At 41.8% G+C, this 19,056-nt stretch overlaps 1 protein-coding gene across 1 annotated transcript in view; it reads left to right on the forward strand.

The window, feature by feature from the left end:
- The first annotated feature begins 1,760 nt into the window (after window positions 1–1,760).
- LOC118402012 (solute carrier family 22 member 23-like) overlaps window positions 1,761–19,056 on the forward strand; it is an 81,940-nt gene continuing 64,644 nt past the window's right edge. Inside the window, exon 1 of the mRNA XM_035799800.2 lies at window positions 1,761–2,783. Within this exon, the coding sequence (XP_035655693.1) occupies window positions 2,331–2,783 (453 nt within the window). The 5' untranslated portion in view covers window positions 1,761–2,330. The remainder of the gene's footprint in view (window positions 2,784–19,056) is intronic.

Consider the following 19,056-nt stretch of genomic DNA (forward strand, 5'->3'; position numbering starts at 1 on the left):
CGTTAGCGTCTCTCGAATGAGCCATGTTTCCGTGAAGCAAAGAACGTTACAGTCTCTGATGTCCCTCTGGAATGCTACCCTTGGTCAGATTTCATCAACCTTGTTGTCAAGAGACTGGACATTGGCGAGTAGTATGCTAGGGAGTGGTGCGCGATGTGCCCGTCTCCGGAGCCTGACCAGAAGACCGCTACGTTTCCCTCTTTTACGACGTCTATTCTTGTTCTGAGAAATGAAGGCTATTCCATGCGAGAAATTGCCCAAAAAACTGAAGGTCTCGTACAACGCTGTGTACTACTCCCTTCACAAAACAGTGCAAACTGGCTTTAACCAGAATAGAAAAATGAGTGGGAGGCCCCGATGCACAACTGAGCAAGAGGACAAGTACATTAGAGTGTCTAGTTTGAGAAACAGACACCTCACAAGTCCTTACCTGGCAGCTTCATTAAATAGTACCTGGAAATCACCAGTCTCAACGTCAACAGTGAAGAGGCGACTTTGGGATGATGTCCTTCTAACTTGGATTAGCTAACACATTGTGCCATTGGAACACAGGATTGATGGTTGCTGATAATGTGCCTCTGCGCGCCTATGTAGATATACCATTAAAACATATGCTGTTTCCAGCTACCATAGTCATTTACAACATTAACAATGTCTACACTGTATTTCTGATCAATTTGATGTTATTTTAATGTACAAAAAATGAGCCTTTCTTTCAAAAACAAGGACATTTCTAAGTGACCCAAAACTTTTGAACAGTAGTGTAAGTCTCACAAAACTCTGTTTTGGACCAGACTGACTTTATTACCAAAATTATTCTATTTACACTTTGTAGTCAATTTTGACAGTAGAATAAATGTTTCTGACTTAAATCAATGCCATATAGTTTTCTAAATGGGAAGTTGTTTTTTAGAGGCAGTTGCTCTTTAAATCAAATCATGTACTTCATATTGATTTTGTTTTGTTGATTTTGAATAAGTTCTTTATTTTCCTCATGGTCTAAAGATTTTTTATTCGACCACACAAGACATTGTAGCTTAGAGTTACAGTTAATCATTACTGAAATAACAATGTAGTAAAGCTCTAAAAATAATATGTTGACTGACGATACTGCACAGATGACATTAATATCTCTCTCTCTCTGTAGATCTCTCTGTGTATAATAGTCAATTATAAACTGGGTGGTTTGAGCCCTGAATGCTAATTGGATGACAGCTGTGGTATATTTATTTTAACTGCTATTTTACGTTTGTAACCAGTTTTTAATAGAAATAAGGCACCTCAGGGGTTTGTGATGTATGACAAATATACCTCTGCTAAGGGCTGTGTCCAGGCACTCTGAGTTGCGTTGTGCAGAAGAACAGCCCTTAGCCATGGTATATTGACCATATACCACACCCCCTTGGTCCTTATTGCTTAAATAACCCATTGCATGTGTGTTTGTGTGTGACAGTGGGCCCACCCCCTTATTAAAAAATCTCAACTCAACTCAAGTGCATCCTCTCTTCTCCTTTCCCTCCACTATGACAGACCTCCTATTGTCATAAATATAAGGTCAGGCCTATGGGCCTAGTAAACGTCTCCTAGGCTACACACATTACAATGGAGATCTTTGTCGCTATATAGAGCCAAAACCGTGTTATGCAACCTGTCGGGGTTAGCACTGCTGCGAGTGAGCTACAGACATGGGCGGAGGGTTGCTCAAAGTTCCGCCTCTAGTTTACCAGACGGTTAAATGTTTTTATCTTTCTTCCTATTCTGTAGTTACAGAATCTGTCCGTGTCACTTCACCGCTGTGAAATTTACATTTAACTTTCGATATATCGGATGACGTGGTCAGGAAGAAGGAATAGGCTATGTGTTTACAGACCATCAGATGACTGTATTTCACTATTTGTACAGGTGTGTTACCTGTAGCGCCATCGAGAAAGGGGCAGTGTTTAACGTCATCCCTCGATATACCACTTCTTCCGGCACAATTATATGCTAATGAGGTGTAGCCTATCTAGCAGAAGGGAATATTGGTGATTAAAAACATCCCTGACAATTTCCCATGTTGTCGCGCTTGTTTATTCTAAGTTTGGAAATTTGCCAGCCTACATTTAAAGCTGCTTGCTGTCACTCAAGTAGCCTAGTGCTCTTAGTTCAGTGGCAATAGTCCATAGAGTCCACCTAAACAGGAGCACAGGGAGTCCAGATCCTAAAGAAGCGACTCTTATTTCAATTTCAGTGGTTGCTTGCGCACGGCTTTCACCACTAGAGCGGGGGCATTGACGCATTTTGGAGTCGACGGGTAACACTGCCAACCCGGCTGCGCTACAGACGCATCCATGAGCGAAACCGCGATGGCCGTGGTGCAGCTCGAGACAGAGGACCATCAACCGGAGAACGGCTTCGTGTCCCCCGAAACAGAGTCGCCGGGATTGCTCACACGCATCGACGATTGTGTCTTGCCTTTTCTTGGGGGATTTGGGAAGTATCAGAGACAGCTAATCGTGCTGACGTGGATTCCGGCGTTATTTATTGGATTCAGCCAGTACTCTGATGAATTCCTTCTTGCCCAACCGAACAATACATGTGTTCCTCCAACTGCAAATACGACTAATTTTACTATAATTCCTTCCTCTTTATTTCATGGTCCAAATAATAGTTTCCCACGAACAGCGGCGTACGTTTATTACAATGGCACCCACAATAATACAGCCAGGCATCTGCAACATTGTATGTGCAAGGAGTGGACGTTTGAGCTGCATACGGGACTAATGCAGAATGTGGTTACTAAGGTAAGTTGTGTTGCCTGACATTGAGCAATAAGGGCTGACTTTACATTGTTTATTTTATGTCATTAAGGCCTATACATGTCTTCCTCGATTCAGATGAGGTGCATTGGATCAATTGCATTATAATATCAGCATATTGTGGCGGGTTACCCACAACTACCCACAGCCATAGTAAAGTATGTTAGCAGACGAGGGCTAACACTATCACATTGTTTCATTGCGGGAATATTGCAGTCTCTCAAAGAAAATGCATATTGTTTTGATATAGGCTGGCACCTCTGCTTAACCGTCACACCTTTATGAGTCTAAAAGCATGTGACTGGTTCATGCATTGCTGCCTCCAATAGCCTGCTAGCGCATGCAGCCCAGGAATGTAATTTTCCACAATTGGCTATCCCTGTATAATAACACGAGCTGCTCCACTGAGTGCTTCAATAACCAATTCATGGGGCTATGAATACTCATGGACAATAACGACGAGTATGTCGGTTGGAGAGACTGTTCTGTAGCCTATAGCTCACCTAGATGCCGACAGTTCCTAAGCCCGTGATGTTATGCCATCACTCATAGGAGCAGCTGACGAGTTGCTACCTATCATGGAGAGATGTCCCTCCCTATGACCACGGCAGAATGTGCCATTGGTAATAATGGCCCAGACCTAAGCGATAATCGAGCTTTGATCTAGAGCAAAGGGCATGTAGCCCACTGTCACGTTCGTAAGTGCTCTCCCTCGCACACCTTGCGCCACGCGAGAATAATGAGTTCCCTATGTTGATTATCTCACCTGCTCTAAAATAAATCCAACGATTGTCTTTCTTCCTTATCTTATCTGAACAGTAGCCTATACACTCTTCTACTGTGCCCAGTTTCGACTCTGTATCAGACATTTCGTTTTAGTTACTTGGAGAGAATACTAATATTTCCAATGCTCTTGTGCTGTTGATGTTATAGTTCAGTTTCTCAGCCTCAGGTGTTTATCGATCCACACAGGCCTCCTAAGCCCATATAGCTATACTAAGCCTAGATATACTTTCTGAACCCAAATAGTGAAAGGACATGATTTCCCCATTTACACTTTCAAAATGGACCGTGAGGCCTACTATTTCTAGCCTGACGACTCACACAAAATTCTTCCTTTGCTCTGTCTTACGCAACATACTTTATTCTAGACTGCCATCATTGAAATCGTTTGTTAGTGACCGGTGGTGTTGTACAAAATAAAGTCATCAGCAATTGGATAATCTCTAACCAATTAGAGTATCAAAGCCAATGACACATTTTCTAACTGCAGCTTTACCCACGTGTTCCAAGGAGCCAAGGGTTCCGGTCTAGAACCACGGTTTTGACTACTACAATTTTGCTTCGGTACTGCAGTTTAACTGACCATTTCCGTAGACGCCACATAGAGAACTCCGATTTGAAAATCCTGAAAAAGACACTCTAGTCATCACCTTCGTGCACAAAACATCCATTGAATTATTCAAATAATTGTAGCTCAGGGAGATTTTTTCCCATCACTCACAGCCGACAGTATTAAAATGTTATATTCATCCACTGTCTGCCATGTTTTTGGATAACGTGATGACATCCACTGTCTGCCATGTTTTTGGATAACGTGATGACATCCACTGTCTGCCATGTTTTTGGATAACGTGATGACATCCACTGTCTGCCATGTTTTTGGATAACGTGATGACATCCACTGCGCATGGGATGTTGGTCCGTATAAACCCGATGCCACCCGGATATAGACCGTCCATGAGTCGGCGTGAGTAGATTACCTTGAAAATAACGGGCGGACATCTTGGATGCGGTCTCCAGTCCTTATACCTTAGTGGTGTGTTCTGGCTCTGGCCCAACCCATCGGTTTCTGGACCAATCAGACAGCCCCGGATGTGTTTGCAGTCGGTGAAGGGCCTGGGAGGTATTCGGATCCAGACTCATTGCGGAGAAGAAACTAACGTCCGTGGGCGTGGCGTAGCGTTTGGCCAGAGCAAGAGGTCTGGGAAGCAAGGCAAAACTATTTCACAATAGGGTGTCTTTTCTGTAAGAAAGATAATGAGAAATGATTTGGCATTCTTCTCATGGACCCCTAGAGGTATAAGAGTACATCCATTGCAGGGATGTCAGTCATGTCCTTCGGGGCTATTTCTGTGATGCTTGGAGGATCACACAGCAAGAAAACGACTACCCCATAGTGGACACCCCCTGGTTTTTTGTTGGTCTTGTACGTTATGTCCTATTGATTCCTTTATAATCTGTAGTAAGTTCTACAAAAACAAACTACACATCCTGATTTATATTTTTATCAAAAAGGTTAAATACTGAACTTTGAAGGGGCAGTGGAGTGATAAAATATATATATATTTGCACACTATGTTGAATCTCTGAAATTGTGAAATTTATTATAATGCTCTTTTAGTGTAAGCTTTTTGACATAAACACCTGGAATTTCAGTCTGTTCAGGTGGGAGGGAGTTTTTGGCCCAATATCAATGACTGGTCATCTTTTATTTGCATATGTATCCTCCTACTTTGAAGGGAAAGAGGGGTCGGCTCTGGAATATAGTCTAGACAATCCTGTCCGCCAATCAGGTCTGTGTATGTAAATATATTTACCTTTGTATTAACACGCCTACACGATCAGACTGAGCATTTCAATGGCAAACGGAGGCTCAGGGAAATGAATGCTTTAAGTATTTAGAGTTATTTTCATGGAATGAATACACAGTGATTTATTAGAATACAGTGCTTTAAAGATGAAATAAAACATACTTTATCTGGGCTTTAAGGTCACACATATTACTACATTGTAAATACTGCTCAATAGGCCTGTGGTCACCAACCGGTCGATCACCCAGGAATGATCTTCAAGGCATAACTATAAAGGCTTGCGCTTCGTGTTGCGCTGTTGGCAGTAGGTGCACTTGATTCAGACGCCCAGCGAATGCAAAGTGTTTCCATTTTGAACCATTTCATTAGTCTGAAAAGACAAACTGCACCTAGCCGGCTGACTGGAAGATCTGTGGCTAAATTCAGTGTGCCTACCGAGCTGGCCAATCGGATAGCTCAATCACCGTGCCTACAGTTTCCACAACCCCACAGCAAAGTTTGATACTAACCTATGTGAGATTTAATAACTTTTGAAACCTTGACCAGAGAGAGAGACTGTCAAAGAATACAGCAAAGAGCTGCTGTTTTTATGAGTGAGTTCACGTCTACGTTTTTATTTAGCACAATCAAAAATGTTTTTATTCAACACTATTACAAAACATAAAATGTGCTTCTCCCTACTTCCACTGGCGCTGCAATGAATGAGTAGCTAAGTATCGATAGCCCTGCGTTTTTATTATAATTTGCAGCTCATCGTGTCTATTTTAATGTCAAGGAGTGTTTCACTTTCTCTGGTCATAGAAATAAGATGAATTTGTGCATGAGACAGATGTGGTGCGACTCAAGTTTCGCAATCAGATGGATGACGGTGTCCCCTCTCTGGTCAGTCTCTCCGGAGGAAAGGAAGGAGAAATTAGGGACTGGGAGAGGCGGTCCCTCTATTGCTCTCTCCCTCTCTCCGCTGAGACTAATGCTATGTTCAAAACAACTGGGTACTCGAAAATCTCCGACTTCAGTGCATTCAAGACAACTGGGAACTCGGAAAAAAACAGGTTCCAACTGGCAAAGATCGTTTTGAAAGGTCTTGCAACTCGGAATTCCATGTCGGAAACGGGTATCTTTCTTGAGCTCTGGATTGCCGATCAGAAGATCACCGGCGTCATGATTTGACCTAGTTTTTTCCGAGTTCCCAGTTGTCTTGAAAGCACCATGACCATCAGATGCAAGTACCATCAGTGCAGTAAAATAAAACATCTAGTAATTTACAAATGAATTCAATTTATGCTCAGCGGTGCCTCGCAAGTGGTACACCAACGGATCTATTTGGTTATCAAAGCTTGAGTTCTGAATTACAATACGGTCTGAGAAGAACAACATTGGCATGCCAGGCATATAGCCAATATGTTGTAATGATTTATTAGTCCTACTGCACAAACCACATTTTTATTAGGTTAATGTTCCGACTTTATTAAGTCTTGTTTAAAAAATATAAAACATATTTCAGCTTGCTTCTTCTTTGCAAAAGCGATCTTGACTCAGAAAAAGTTGATGACCACTGCTATAGGCCTGTGACCCTGTCATTTGTGTTTCAGGTGAGTCAAAGGGGTGTGTGTTTACACCTGACTAAAGTTATATTTTTTCATCTTCAAGGAAATCTTGATGTTTATGTGTATCCTAACCCATCCATCTCCATGGGGGCGGCAAGGAAGAGTTAGCTTTTTTGTTGAAGCTTCATACATGTTCATTTATCAAACACTACTTAAAATACACCAGCTTACCCACAGACATGTCATCTAGTCTGCTCAAAGGCACAAGAGGACCAGCTTGATAAAGAGCCTGGTTTTGAAGCCTCTCTCAGTATTGCACAAAGGGGTTCTAAGTACCACACCAAGGCTTTAGGCCAGTGTGATACGACTAGGAGCAGCCAAGCGCCCCTCCCTCTGCCCACAGCCTCGGACATCTGTTCATCACAGATAATATCCCCTGTTAAACGAGCAGCAGATAAAAATGCGGCAGCCCTGCATGCACAGTGTTCCAGTCCACCACGAGTCAAGGAACACGTTAGCCACGCTTTCATTTTACTGTACTGTCTGGAGGGAGGCTAATATAGAATGTCTGTATGCTCAGAGGACAGCAGGCCGACTGCATAGCTTTATGGTACACACAGAAAGCAGGGGTGGGCAACTCCAGTCCTCGGGGGCCTGATCGATGACACCTTTTCTCCATCCCTAGCAAACACAGCTGATTAATCAAAATTCATTGTGAACTGAAGATCATGATTAGTTGATTATTGGAGTCAGGTGTGTTAGCCGGGGCTGTGGAAAAACTGTGACACCAATCAGGCCCTCGAGGACTGGAGTTGCCCACCCCTGCACTAAAGCATGTAAGCGTTCATATTTATGTTTCTATGCATAACATCCATCTTGGATATTCAAAGGCACATTTAGTCGCCGCCAATGGCAGCTCATACAATCAAAATTTGATTGGTAGAGTTGGTATCAACTCCAGGGTTGCAGAGTAAATGATGACGTTACAAGTAACGGATTACAAAAGAATGGTAACTCTAATCCTTTACGTTACCAGCAAAAATACTGTAACCAGATTTCAGATACTTAACTAAAAAGTTTACTTCTATTATTATTTTTACATTCAGAAAGGATGTTTGCGAAAACATTCCTTGACACCTTTCTGTTTTCTCAGTGACATTCAAATCAGCATTGAAAAAAGGCGCAAATTTACAGTAAGTTGAGTCTGACCACAAGTCAAAGACCACTATGATGGCACACCAAATGCTTTTGATGGATTGCGGGAAAAGAGCAGGAATAGGCTTTTGTAGTCTACAGTCCAAGCTATGTCTTCCAATGGTGTGACATCTGTCAGCATCCAAAGATTATCCAATTTGAATAAAGGCTTGGTGGGAAGGACAACAACATTGGTGTAGCCTACAGGCGGGGCGATATGAATATCACTTATTACGTAGCGCATTGATGTGAATTACACTGCGGCTCTCTCATTTAGCACCTTATTGATTATGGTTCTTGTGGATGGCTGTTCACAAATGTATAAGTGTACTTAACCCAATAATGGTTGAATTGAAGAAGATTAAGCTGCCTTTCAATCATTAGTTTTGTGACCAGTAGACAACCAATGAAAAATGCTGTCTTGCAACAGTTGCATAGTGCGGATCCCAGCCGGTGGAATAAAAGTTTGAGAGAGTTCTTCCCTTCCTTCGTATTGTGATCCATACTGTCAAAAACAAGTTTAATTTAAGAAGACCACGGGTGGAGATTATTACTCAATCTAATTGGTGATGATTTCCAAAGAAATTCCATAGGCGTAACGGACTCATGCTCAAACTCGCACACTTGATTACCTTAAACAGCTGCAAATTATCGAGATATCAAAGTGTCACCAACAAAAACATAAACAATAGGACTACAGTGGCAAGAAAAAGTATGTGAACCCTTTGGAATTACCTGGATTACTGCATAAATTGGTCATCAAATTTGATCTGATCTAATAATGTGCTTAAACTAATTACACAGAAATTATTCAATTTTTCTATATTGAATACATTTTTAAACATTCACAGTGTAGGTTGGGAAAGTATGGGGCGGCAGGTAGCCTAGTGGTTAGAGCGTTGGACTAGTAACCGGAAGGTTGCAAGTTCAAACCCCCGAGTTGACAAGGTACAAATCTGTTGTTCTGCCCCTGAACAGGCAGTTAACCCACTGTTCCTAGGCTGTCATTGTAAATAAGAATTTGTTCTTAACTGACTTGCCTAGTAAAATAAAGGTACATTTAAAAAAAAAAAAAAATGTGAACCCCAAGGCTAATGACTTCTCCAAAAGCTAGTTGGAGTCATCTAACCTGGAGTCCAACCAATTCATCGAGATTGGAGATGTTGGTTAGAGCTGCCTTGCCCTATAAAAAAACACTCTCGAAATTTGAGTTTGCTATTTACAAGAAGTGAACCTGATGTGAACCAATGTGAATAGATTTTTACATGCAAATAGCACTTTTCGGGTTGTGATTAAAGCATGCGAGCCCATGACAGCCCAATCAGTCCTCCAAGACAATAAAATCAAAAACAAAACTACACTCTGTGGTCGTTAGCTAATAAGTCCATAGTTTTTGGGTTATGGTCAGATAAAACAATTGAGCTAATCTATATTTTCAAGTCCTATTCTTGAAGTTCTGGTCCAACGCTCTAACCACTAGGCTAACTTCCATCCCAGTAGAAAGCAATGGGTTAGAAGAAGCCAACATAACAAACCCATGTAGTGAAATCCAACATCCATTTATGGGCAGCTTTGTAAACTCTAACATTGGCTTATCCTGCATTAGATGTCGTTCAATTGGTAATATACATTTTTGTCTTCTTCCAATGCTTCTTAAATGGAAGTCGGCAGATTATGTTACTGAGTTTGGGTAATCCAAAAGTGATGCTACTGATTACAATTTTGGACAGGTAACTAATGGATTACTTTTAGAAAGCAACCTTCCCAACCCTGCGAAACTCAAAACTATTTTATATAGCCTATCATTTTGCCTCTTCGCTATGTAATTAATTACAAAGCTATTACTAAGTTATCATCTATTACTGTATTAATTACAGCTTTACTACACAGGTACAAGAGCAGCTGACGGTAAAGTGTTACCACAATATTAACAATATCGAACAAAATGGCATATCATTCCATTACACACACACACCCAACAAGGTCGTCCCCAGAAGGAATTGATTCTCAGGTAAATGGACGAGTTCAATCCCACTAAAGGACCTCGCTATAAACCCCCTCCCTCGACTCCTGGGGCCTCATTTATCCATCATTCGTAGTCACAAACCTGTGTAAACCATGCGGCGGATCATTTCCATGCAAAGTATGAGACTCATCATTTTGAATGTTTGCTTGAGAGTGAGCGTAAGTTTACGTCACAGCCTTGACCAAGCGTGCACACAGTGCCATGTGCTGGAACAGGGGAACTGCTTGTCAAGCGTAGAATGGAGAAATATATGTTTAAAATGTGTGAAATTGCGAGTGTAATAATACTTTTTTTGATTTAGTTGTATTTCCATTGTGAATTCATGCAACATATTGACAGGCTATATATAATTTGACATCCATCAGTGCATTTGTTACGATAATAATCCATATAAAGTACAATCATTTGTTAATTCAGAGGCACTTGTGAAAGTGAAACCATTGTTGAAATACTATTATACTAATGCTAAGTCAGAGATTGCGTTTATGGCATGCTATTCTCATGCTTAAGTTCAAGGTCAGAATACACAGAGAGAAGTACATATAAAAGGAATCATGTTCCATTCACGCTTAACTCAGGTCGGAATCGGCCCCTAAAAGCATTGGATATATCTCCTTGAATAGTTATATCATAGACATAATGCAACTTAGTGATAATACAATCAGAGCTTTGGCTCTATCTCCTTGAAATACTGGCATAGTGACACAATGGATTTCTTTGGTAGCGTCTCCTTGAATAGTCATGGCATGGTAACAGTGCAGCTCTGTCCCCTCAGAGCGATGTTCAGAGAAGGCTTTGATAACGCTGGGCTCAGCGGTGTAGGGGATGGGGGCTGATGGGGAATCCAGAGTGGCTGGTGTGGATGTGGATTCTAATTGATACCTGGGGCTTCTTGGGGACAGAGCTGAATAAAAGAATAAAACGAGCCTGAATCATTACAGAGAGATACAGATGGGCCGGATGGGTGGAGTACCCCACTCTCCCTGCTTAATGCTTCATCCTTCTCTGCTCATATACTCTCCATTACATTCAAATGGCAGCAGCATCACACAGCCTGGAGTAGAGACAATAAACTACCATCACACTCTAGATTACACTGACTGAAATCCCCAGTATGTTCAAGGAAAGTTGTGATTGTGTGATTGTCCAAGTTCATTGGAGAGCTAGTGGTTAGAGAAGGATCAGCTATTCTTAAAATATAGCTGGAGATTTCCTGTCCTGTATCTAGATGGGACTGCAATTGGTGCCAGGCAGTGAGTGTGGAGAAATATTACGCTATCAACAGCATATAACAATGTAATTCCTCTTTACGTTAGAAAGGCATTTTGCGACACCTGCAATAACATGTGCTAAATATGTGTACGTGACCAATGCGATTTGATTTGAAAAGTAAGAATATACTCCTCCTCAAGCTGGCACCCCTGTGTCAGCAGATGTTACATTGTCTTACGAAAGTCTGTACGCTTTAACTGTACAACAAGATAACTGTGTGTCATAAGTACGGAGAGATAAGGTTTGCACCCAATTCCACTGTAGTGCTAGCAGGACTGGACAATGCTCCACAACGCCCTGAGAGTGAATACAGGAACGCCTAGTCCTTAAACATTCACTGTCTGTTTGTCCAGCTGTCCTGTCCTGTCTTATCTACAGACCCAGCATCAGTGTGGGACAGCATGAGACAAACACAGCTGTTAGGAGGGGTTAACCCTCTGCCCAAGTCAGTTGTGTGTAGACACACACACACACACGTCAGCTGTGAGGAAAGAGAGGTCTGCCTGTGGGACTGAAAGACAAAGCTTCATACAGTCATTGTATGTATTTGGTGAAGGGAGTTAGTTTCTCGTAGTGGTATTTTTGAGCAGAGCAGCAGTAAACCTGGAACTGAACGTGTGACCCAGAGCAACCTGTGTCCCTGGTCACAGTTGTTTTAATCACACCCTTTCTCTCCTTCCCTCTCTCTGCATAATCACAAACCGTTAGATTGTTCAAATTAATTGAATTATATGGTTCATCTACATTGCCATGACAGGATATGCTGGAGCACTATGTGTGTGTGTGTGTGTGTGTGTGTGTGTGCGTGTGTGTGTGTGCGTGTGTGTGTGTGTGTGTGTGTGTGTGTGTGTGTGTGTGTGTGTGTGTGTGTGTGTGTGTGTGTGTGTGTGTGTGTGTGAGTTAGAAAGCGATGAGAATCATGCAGAAACCACCTCTCGTTTTACCTACTATCCACCTAATACTATTTGTTTCGTCTATCTTCCTCTTTCCACACAAAATAAGGTTACTCACTCTCAATCTAAGCTACTATCTTAGTGTACACACACCCAAACTGAAGAATATATTTTTTATTCTTGTTGTTTTCAAGTCTGTCTGTGTGGACACTTTCAGGATACAGTAACAAAGTGTTGGGTATTGCCAGGCTCCCTGCAGACCTCAAAAACAACACTGCAGATGTATCTGATCAGCTAGTCTGTATCTCTCTCACACAGAAACTGGGCTGACAGGCACCGGAACCAACTGTCACTGATGGTGTGCCGTCTCGGACACACACACACACACACACACACACACACACACACACACACACACACACACACACACACACACACACACACACACACACACACACACACACACACACACATACCTCTCTTTATAGGGAGATTGTGGCATTGTGTTTGACTGTTGTCCTTGCCATGTCACTGCATGATCATTTGAGGAATAATGCTATGTTTCCTCAGACTGTTAATTGTGCCCCTAAAAGAAAAGATGCCATTATCTCCATAAAATGTTAACAGTAGAGATCGACTTCAATAGGCCACATTAGGTTTTTGACCTGAGGTGGTTTTTGAATAGATGTCTCCATTGTCTGCTCAACATGTAAATTGTATGTCTTTTTATTATTATTTTTACAAATTAATTTAACTAGGCAAGTCAGTTAAAAACAAATTCTTATTTACAATGACAGCCTCAGTTGTCTCAAGAGCATTCTCCTCCCCTTCATCTACACTTTTTGAAGTGGATTTAAGAAGTTACATCAATAAGGGATCATCGCTTTCCCTGACTCTCTCTCTCTCTCTCTCTCTCTCTCTCTCTCTCTCTCTCTCTCTCTCTCTCTCTCTCTCTCTCTCTCTCTCTCTCCTCTCCCTCTCCCTCTCCCTCTCTATATATATAAGGGGCAGACTTCAAAGGCTTTAGCTTGTATTGTTTACATATGGACAAGTAATTAAGGATGTGTCCTTCTCCTGCTGGATGTGTGCTTCTCTCTCTCACCTCCTACTCTCCTCTATTCCCTGATCCCAGAGATGAGAGAATTCTTCTAAACTTATACTGTAAATTAGAAAAAGACTCATAACCAAGGTGATAGTCTGTTGCTAGGCAGTAACTATGCAGCAGTCTCACTCCACTCTCCCTGTCTCCCTCCCCTCACACTCCCTGCCAAGCATTTAATGTGTCTCTGTCTCTCTATTTACTCACTATATTTCCCTATTCCCTTTCTCCTTCTTCATCTCTCTCCATTCACTGTCAAGCGTTTTGTTTCCTTCTCTATCTCACCCACCTTCTCCCTCTTTCTACTCATTCTCCCCTCCCTCCCTCCCTCCCTCCCTCCCTCCCTCCCTCCCTCCCTCCCTCCCTCCCTCCCTCCCTCCCTCCCTCCCCCTCCCTCCCTCCCTCCCTCCCTCCCTCCTTTTTTAAATGTATTTAATTTTATTGAACCTTTATTTAACGAGACGTATCAGTTAAGAACAAATTATTTTTTACAAAGACGGATACCAAAAGGCAAAAGCCCTCCTGCGGGGACGGGGCCTGGGATTAAAAAAAGAAAAAAAGTAATACCATGCAAATCTTGGACAAAACACACATCACAACAAGAGAGACACAACACTACTTAAAGAGAGACCTAAAGACAACAACATAACAAGGCAGCAACACATGACAACACAGTATGGTAGCAACACAACATGACAACAACATGGTAGCAACACAACATGGTACAAACATTATTGGGCACAGACAACAGCACAAAGGTCAAGAAGGTAGATACAACAATACATCACTCAAAGCAGCCACAACTGTCAGTAAGAGTGTCCATGATTGAGTCTTTGAATGAAGAGATTGAGATAAAACTGTCCAGTTTGAGTGTTTGTTGCAGCTCGTTCTAGTCGCTAGCTGCAGTGAACTGAAAAGACGAGCGACCCAGTGCTTTGCTTTGGGGACCATTAACAGAATGTGACTGCCAGAACAGGTGTTGTATGTGGAGAATGAGGGATGCAGTAGGTATCTCAGATAGGGGGGAGTGAGGCCTAAGGGTTTTATAAATAAGCATCAACCAGTGGGTCTTGCGATGGGTATACAGAGATGACCAGTTTACAGAGGAGTATAGAGTGCAGTGATGTGTCCTATAAGGAGCATTGTTGGCAAATCTGATGGCCGAATGGTAAAGAACATGTAGCCGCTCGAGAGCACCCTTACCTACCGATCTATAAATTATGTCTCCGTAATCTAGCATGGGTAGGATGGTCATCTGAATCAGGGTTAGCTGGGGTGAAAGAGGAGCGATTACAATAGAGGAAACCAAGTCGAGGTTTAACTTTAGCCTGCAGCTTTGATATGTGCTGAGAGAAGGACAGCCGTCTAGCCATAATCCCAAGTATTTGTATGATGTGACAACTTCAAGCTCTAAACCCTCAGAGGTAGTAATAACACCTGTGGGAAGAGGGGCATTCTTCTTACCAAACCACATGACCTTTGTTTTGGAGGTACTCAGACCAAGGATAATGATAGATAAAGCTATATGGACACTAAGAAAGCTTTGTTGTAGAGCATTTAACACAATATCCGGGGAGGAGCCAGCTGAGTATAAGACAGTATCTCTAGTTAGATATGTACTGTACATGCAGCTGTGGCCGTTGGTGTTAAATGACACGGTAGACACCGCAGCAGGGTGCCTGCAGGGGGGCTCCTGCCCCCCCTGAGCCCCCCTCCTCTGTCCCCTCCCTGGGGTAGTACTGTCACTTGGGTCAGTGTTCAGGACCTGATGCCCTCCCTTGCTGTCACACACATACCCGGAGCACCAATAGGCCTTTTGTACTCCCGCCTACCTGTCAAACTAAAGGATTAATCAGGCATTGCCGACTGTCTAACATAGAGCCTTCAATTCAGAGCCTTCAATTCAGCTATCCCTAATGAACACTACAATAGTGAGTGAGTGAGTGAGTGAGTGAGTGAGTGAGTGAGTGAGTGAGTGAGTGAGTGAGTGAGTGAGTGAGGGCACTAAAGGAAGCATAAGGGACAGAATGTTCAGTAGAACTTCTGTAGTGAAGTTCAGCTATAGGTTTACTAACATATTTTGTCCCTTGACCTCAGTCGTGGTTAGGATTTTTACCTTGGTTAACATTAAAACATTATGTTCCTATAACTAAGATGTGGTCGGGCATCTTGCACAGTCAGCTCTCTCTTTGGTTCCTTTCAACTGTGCGGTCACCAGCTGCTTTGAACCGCGTTCATCTGTCACGCTTAGTCAGTCACCCTGGCCGCGTGGTCTGGTTGAACCCCCACTCTGCACGGTCGTGAGTTTTCCATATCCCGTGGTCTTATACATAGTCCCAGCTCTGACACACATCACACTTTCAACACGCAAGTTTGACACGGCCAAAGACAGAGCAGACGTCCTTGACTTTGACACACTACCTCATGGTTTATGTGGTATTTCGCAACATTGGGGAACTTGTTTGCCTCCCATCTTGGTCTTGTCCCCTAGTGACATCGATACCAAAAGTATGCATGTGTGTGTCATGTGATCACTGCCTCGTGACAGTGAATAATCGTGGAGCTGGAGCTTTTTACCCTGAACAGGACAGATCGCTAAGCCAGAGGTTATAAGAGGTCATAAACTCTGATAGCCTAAAGACATATTGTGAGTGGGGAACTTCAGTTTCAAATGAGAATGAAATACAGAGTGCAAACTCAGTCCACCTGTCCCCAAATGAAGAATATTGTTTTATTTATTCTATGGCTGTTCCCGACTAAAATAAATCTTGCTAACCCGAAAGTCGTCTGTTCTTTCACCCAATTGAGGGGTCAAATTTGTTAAAAGTCTATTTTTCCATATACAGTTGAAGTCAGAAGTTTACATACACCTTAGCCAAATACATTTAAACTCAGTTTTTCACAATTCCTGACATCCTAGTAAAAATTCCTTGTCTTGGGTCAGTTAGGATAACCACTTTATTTTAAGAATGTGAAATGTCAGAACAATAGTAGAGAGAATGATTTATTTCAGCTTTTATTTATTTCATCATATTCCCAGTGGGTCAAAAGTTTACATACACTCAATGAGTATTTGGTTACATTGTCTTTACATTTCTTAAATTGGATCAAACGTTTTGGGTAGCCTTCCACATGCTTCCCACAATAAGTTGGGTGAATGCTGGCCCATTTCTCCTGACAGAGCTGGTGTAACTGAGTCAGGTTAGTAGGCCTCCTTGCTATAGGATTGAGGTCAGGGCTTTGTGATGGCCACTCCAATACCTTGACTTTGTTGTCCTTAAGCCATTTTGCCACAACTTTGGAAGTATGCTTGGGGTGATTCTCCATTTGGAAGACCCATTTGTGACCAAGCTTTAACTTCCTGACTGATGTCTTGAGATGTTGCTTCAATAATACAAAATCATTTTCCTACCTCATGATGCCATCTATTTTGTGAAGTGCACCAGTCCCTCCTGCAGCAAAGCACCCCCACAACATGATGCTGCTATCCCCGTGCTTCACGGTTGGGATGGTGTTCTTCAGCTTGCAAGCCTTTCCCCTTTTCCTCCAAACATAACAATGGTCATTATGGCCAAACAGTTCTAGTTTTGTTAAATCAGACCGGAGGTCATTTCTCCAAAAAGTATTATCTTTGTCCCCATGTGCAGTTGCAAACCGTAGTCTGGCTTTTTTTATGGCGGTTTTGGAGCAGTGGCTTCTTCCTTACTGAGTGGCCTTTCAGGTTATGTCGATATATAACTGTTTTACTGTGGATATAGATACTTTTGTACTTGTTTCCTCTATCATCTTCACAAGGTCCTTTGCTGTTGTTCTGGGATTGATTTGCACTTCTCACACCAAAGTACGTTCATCTCTAGGAGACAGAATGCGTCTCCTTCCTGAGCAGTATGACGGCTGAGTGGTCCCATGGTGTTTATACTTGCATACTATTGTTAGTACAGATGAACGTGGTACCTTCAGGCATTTGGAAATTGCTCCCAAGGATGAACCCGACTTGTGGAGGTCTACATTTTCTTTTCTGAGGTTTAGGCTGATTTATTTTGATTTTGTCATGATGTCAAGCAAAGAGGCACTAAGTTTGAAGGTAGGCCTTGAAATACATCCACAGGTACACCTCCAATTGACTCAAATGATGTCAATTAGCCTATCAGAAGCTTCTAAAGCCATGACATAATTTTCTGGAATTTTCCACGCTGTCTAAAAGCACAGTCAACTTAGTGTATGTAAACTTCTGACCCACTGGAATTGTGATACAGTGAGATAATCTGTCGTCCAAACAAGTCAAACAACGTTTCTATTTCATCTTCACGTACCCTAAAATGTAAATAAACTATAATATTTCATACAGAAAGTAGTATGTTCAATATAAAAGCTAAATTAGTAAGCACGCTCCCTCTCGCACCGAGAGACTGATATAGTTCCGGTGTTCTCTTCACCAAAACGTCAAATTCTTGCTATTTAAAAAAAAAACAAGCCTAAAACCTTGAATAAAGACTGTTGATATCTAGTGGAAGCCATAGGAATTGCAATCTGGGAGACGGAATTACATAGGACCGATAGCTTTCCATTATAACAGCCTTCGACCTAAAACAAAATACAATTCTGTTTTTTTTTTCTTTTGATTTTTGACTACCATATCAATTCTGTTATAGTCTCTGAAAATTGCTTTAACAGTTTTAGAAACTTAAAAAAAAGTATATCCAATGCGACCAATTATATGCATATCATGGCTTCTGGGCCTGAGTAACAGGCTTTACTTTGGGCACATCAGTCAGGCAGAAATTCAGGAAACTTGTCCCTATCCTATGTGTTTTAATAAAATAAACTATATGCATTGAGCTTGTCTGATGCTTTAAGCTTACGGTTTGATGCTTCAAGGGCACCAGAGATCTAGATAACCAGTAGAAAATATCCTGTTATATCCTGATAGGAGCTCACCAGAGCTGAGTACCGGCACCTCAAATGTTCTACTGCTTGAGCTCCTGTTCCTCTCATAGAATATTAGCTCAAATGTATTGTAGAGCTCCTGCACCTAAATATGAACAGTACCAGCACCCAAAATGAGTACCAGAACCTATTCCAGTCCAAGCCAAGCACAGATAAGAAGTAATCAGGTAGGCCTATTTTATGACGTTTCCACTGGATTAGAGCATGACATTTTTCCCTTTCACGCTGAGTGGTTATCGAAAGGGAGAAAGCTAGAAATATTTTTCAAATACATTGAGGAACTATTGTAAGATCCACAGGTCATAGTTGGTGATGCATAAAGCCAATCAGAAATACTATCAAATCCCCCTACTTCTATTCATGCGCAACCTTACTCAACATTGACAGAATCGCTCCAAACAAAACACAATGACTAAATTGACAAAACAAAAAAATGTTTTTCACAAGTGTAGAATAGGTTGTGCACTCCTCAAACAATGTGTCCACTCTGACAATGAAAACAGGAAGACTGGAATAATAATATTGAATGCATTATTATAAATTACTGTAACCAAAGTAACAAACATTGTAGATTAGAAATGCTAGGAAATAACAGTAAATCTACTACTGGTGATATATGTATTGTGGAATTGACAGACAATGACAATCAAATGCAAACAATTCACACCAATGAAGTTCTGAAACAA

The sequence above is a fragment of the Oncorhynchus keta genome, chromosome 23 (assembly GCF_023373465.1).
Source record: "Oncorhynchus keta strain PuntledgeMale-10-30-2019 chromosome 23, Oket_V2, whole genome shotgun sequence".
In the NCBI taxonomy this organism is placed as follows: domain Eukaryota; kingdom Metazoa; phylum Chordata; class Actinopteri; order Salmoniformes; family Salmonidae; genus Oncorhynchus; species Oncorhynchus keta.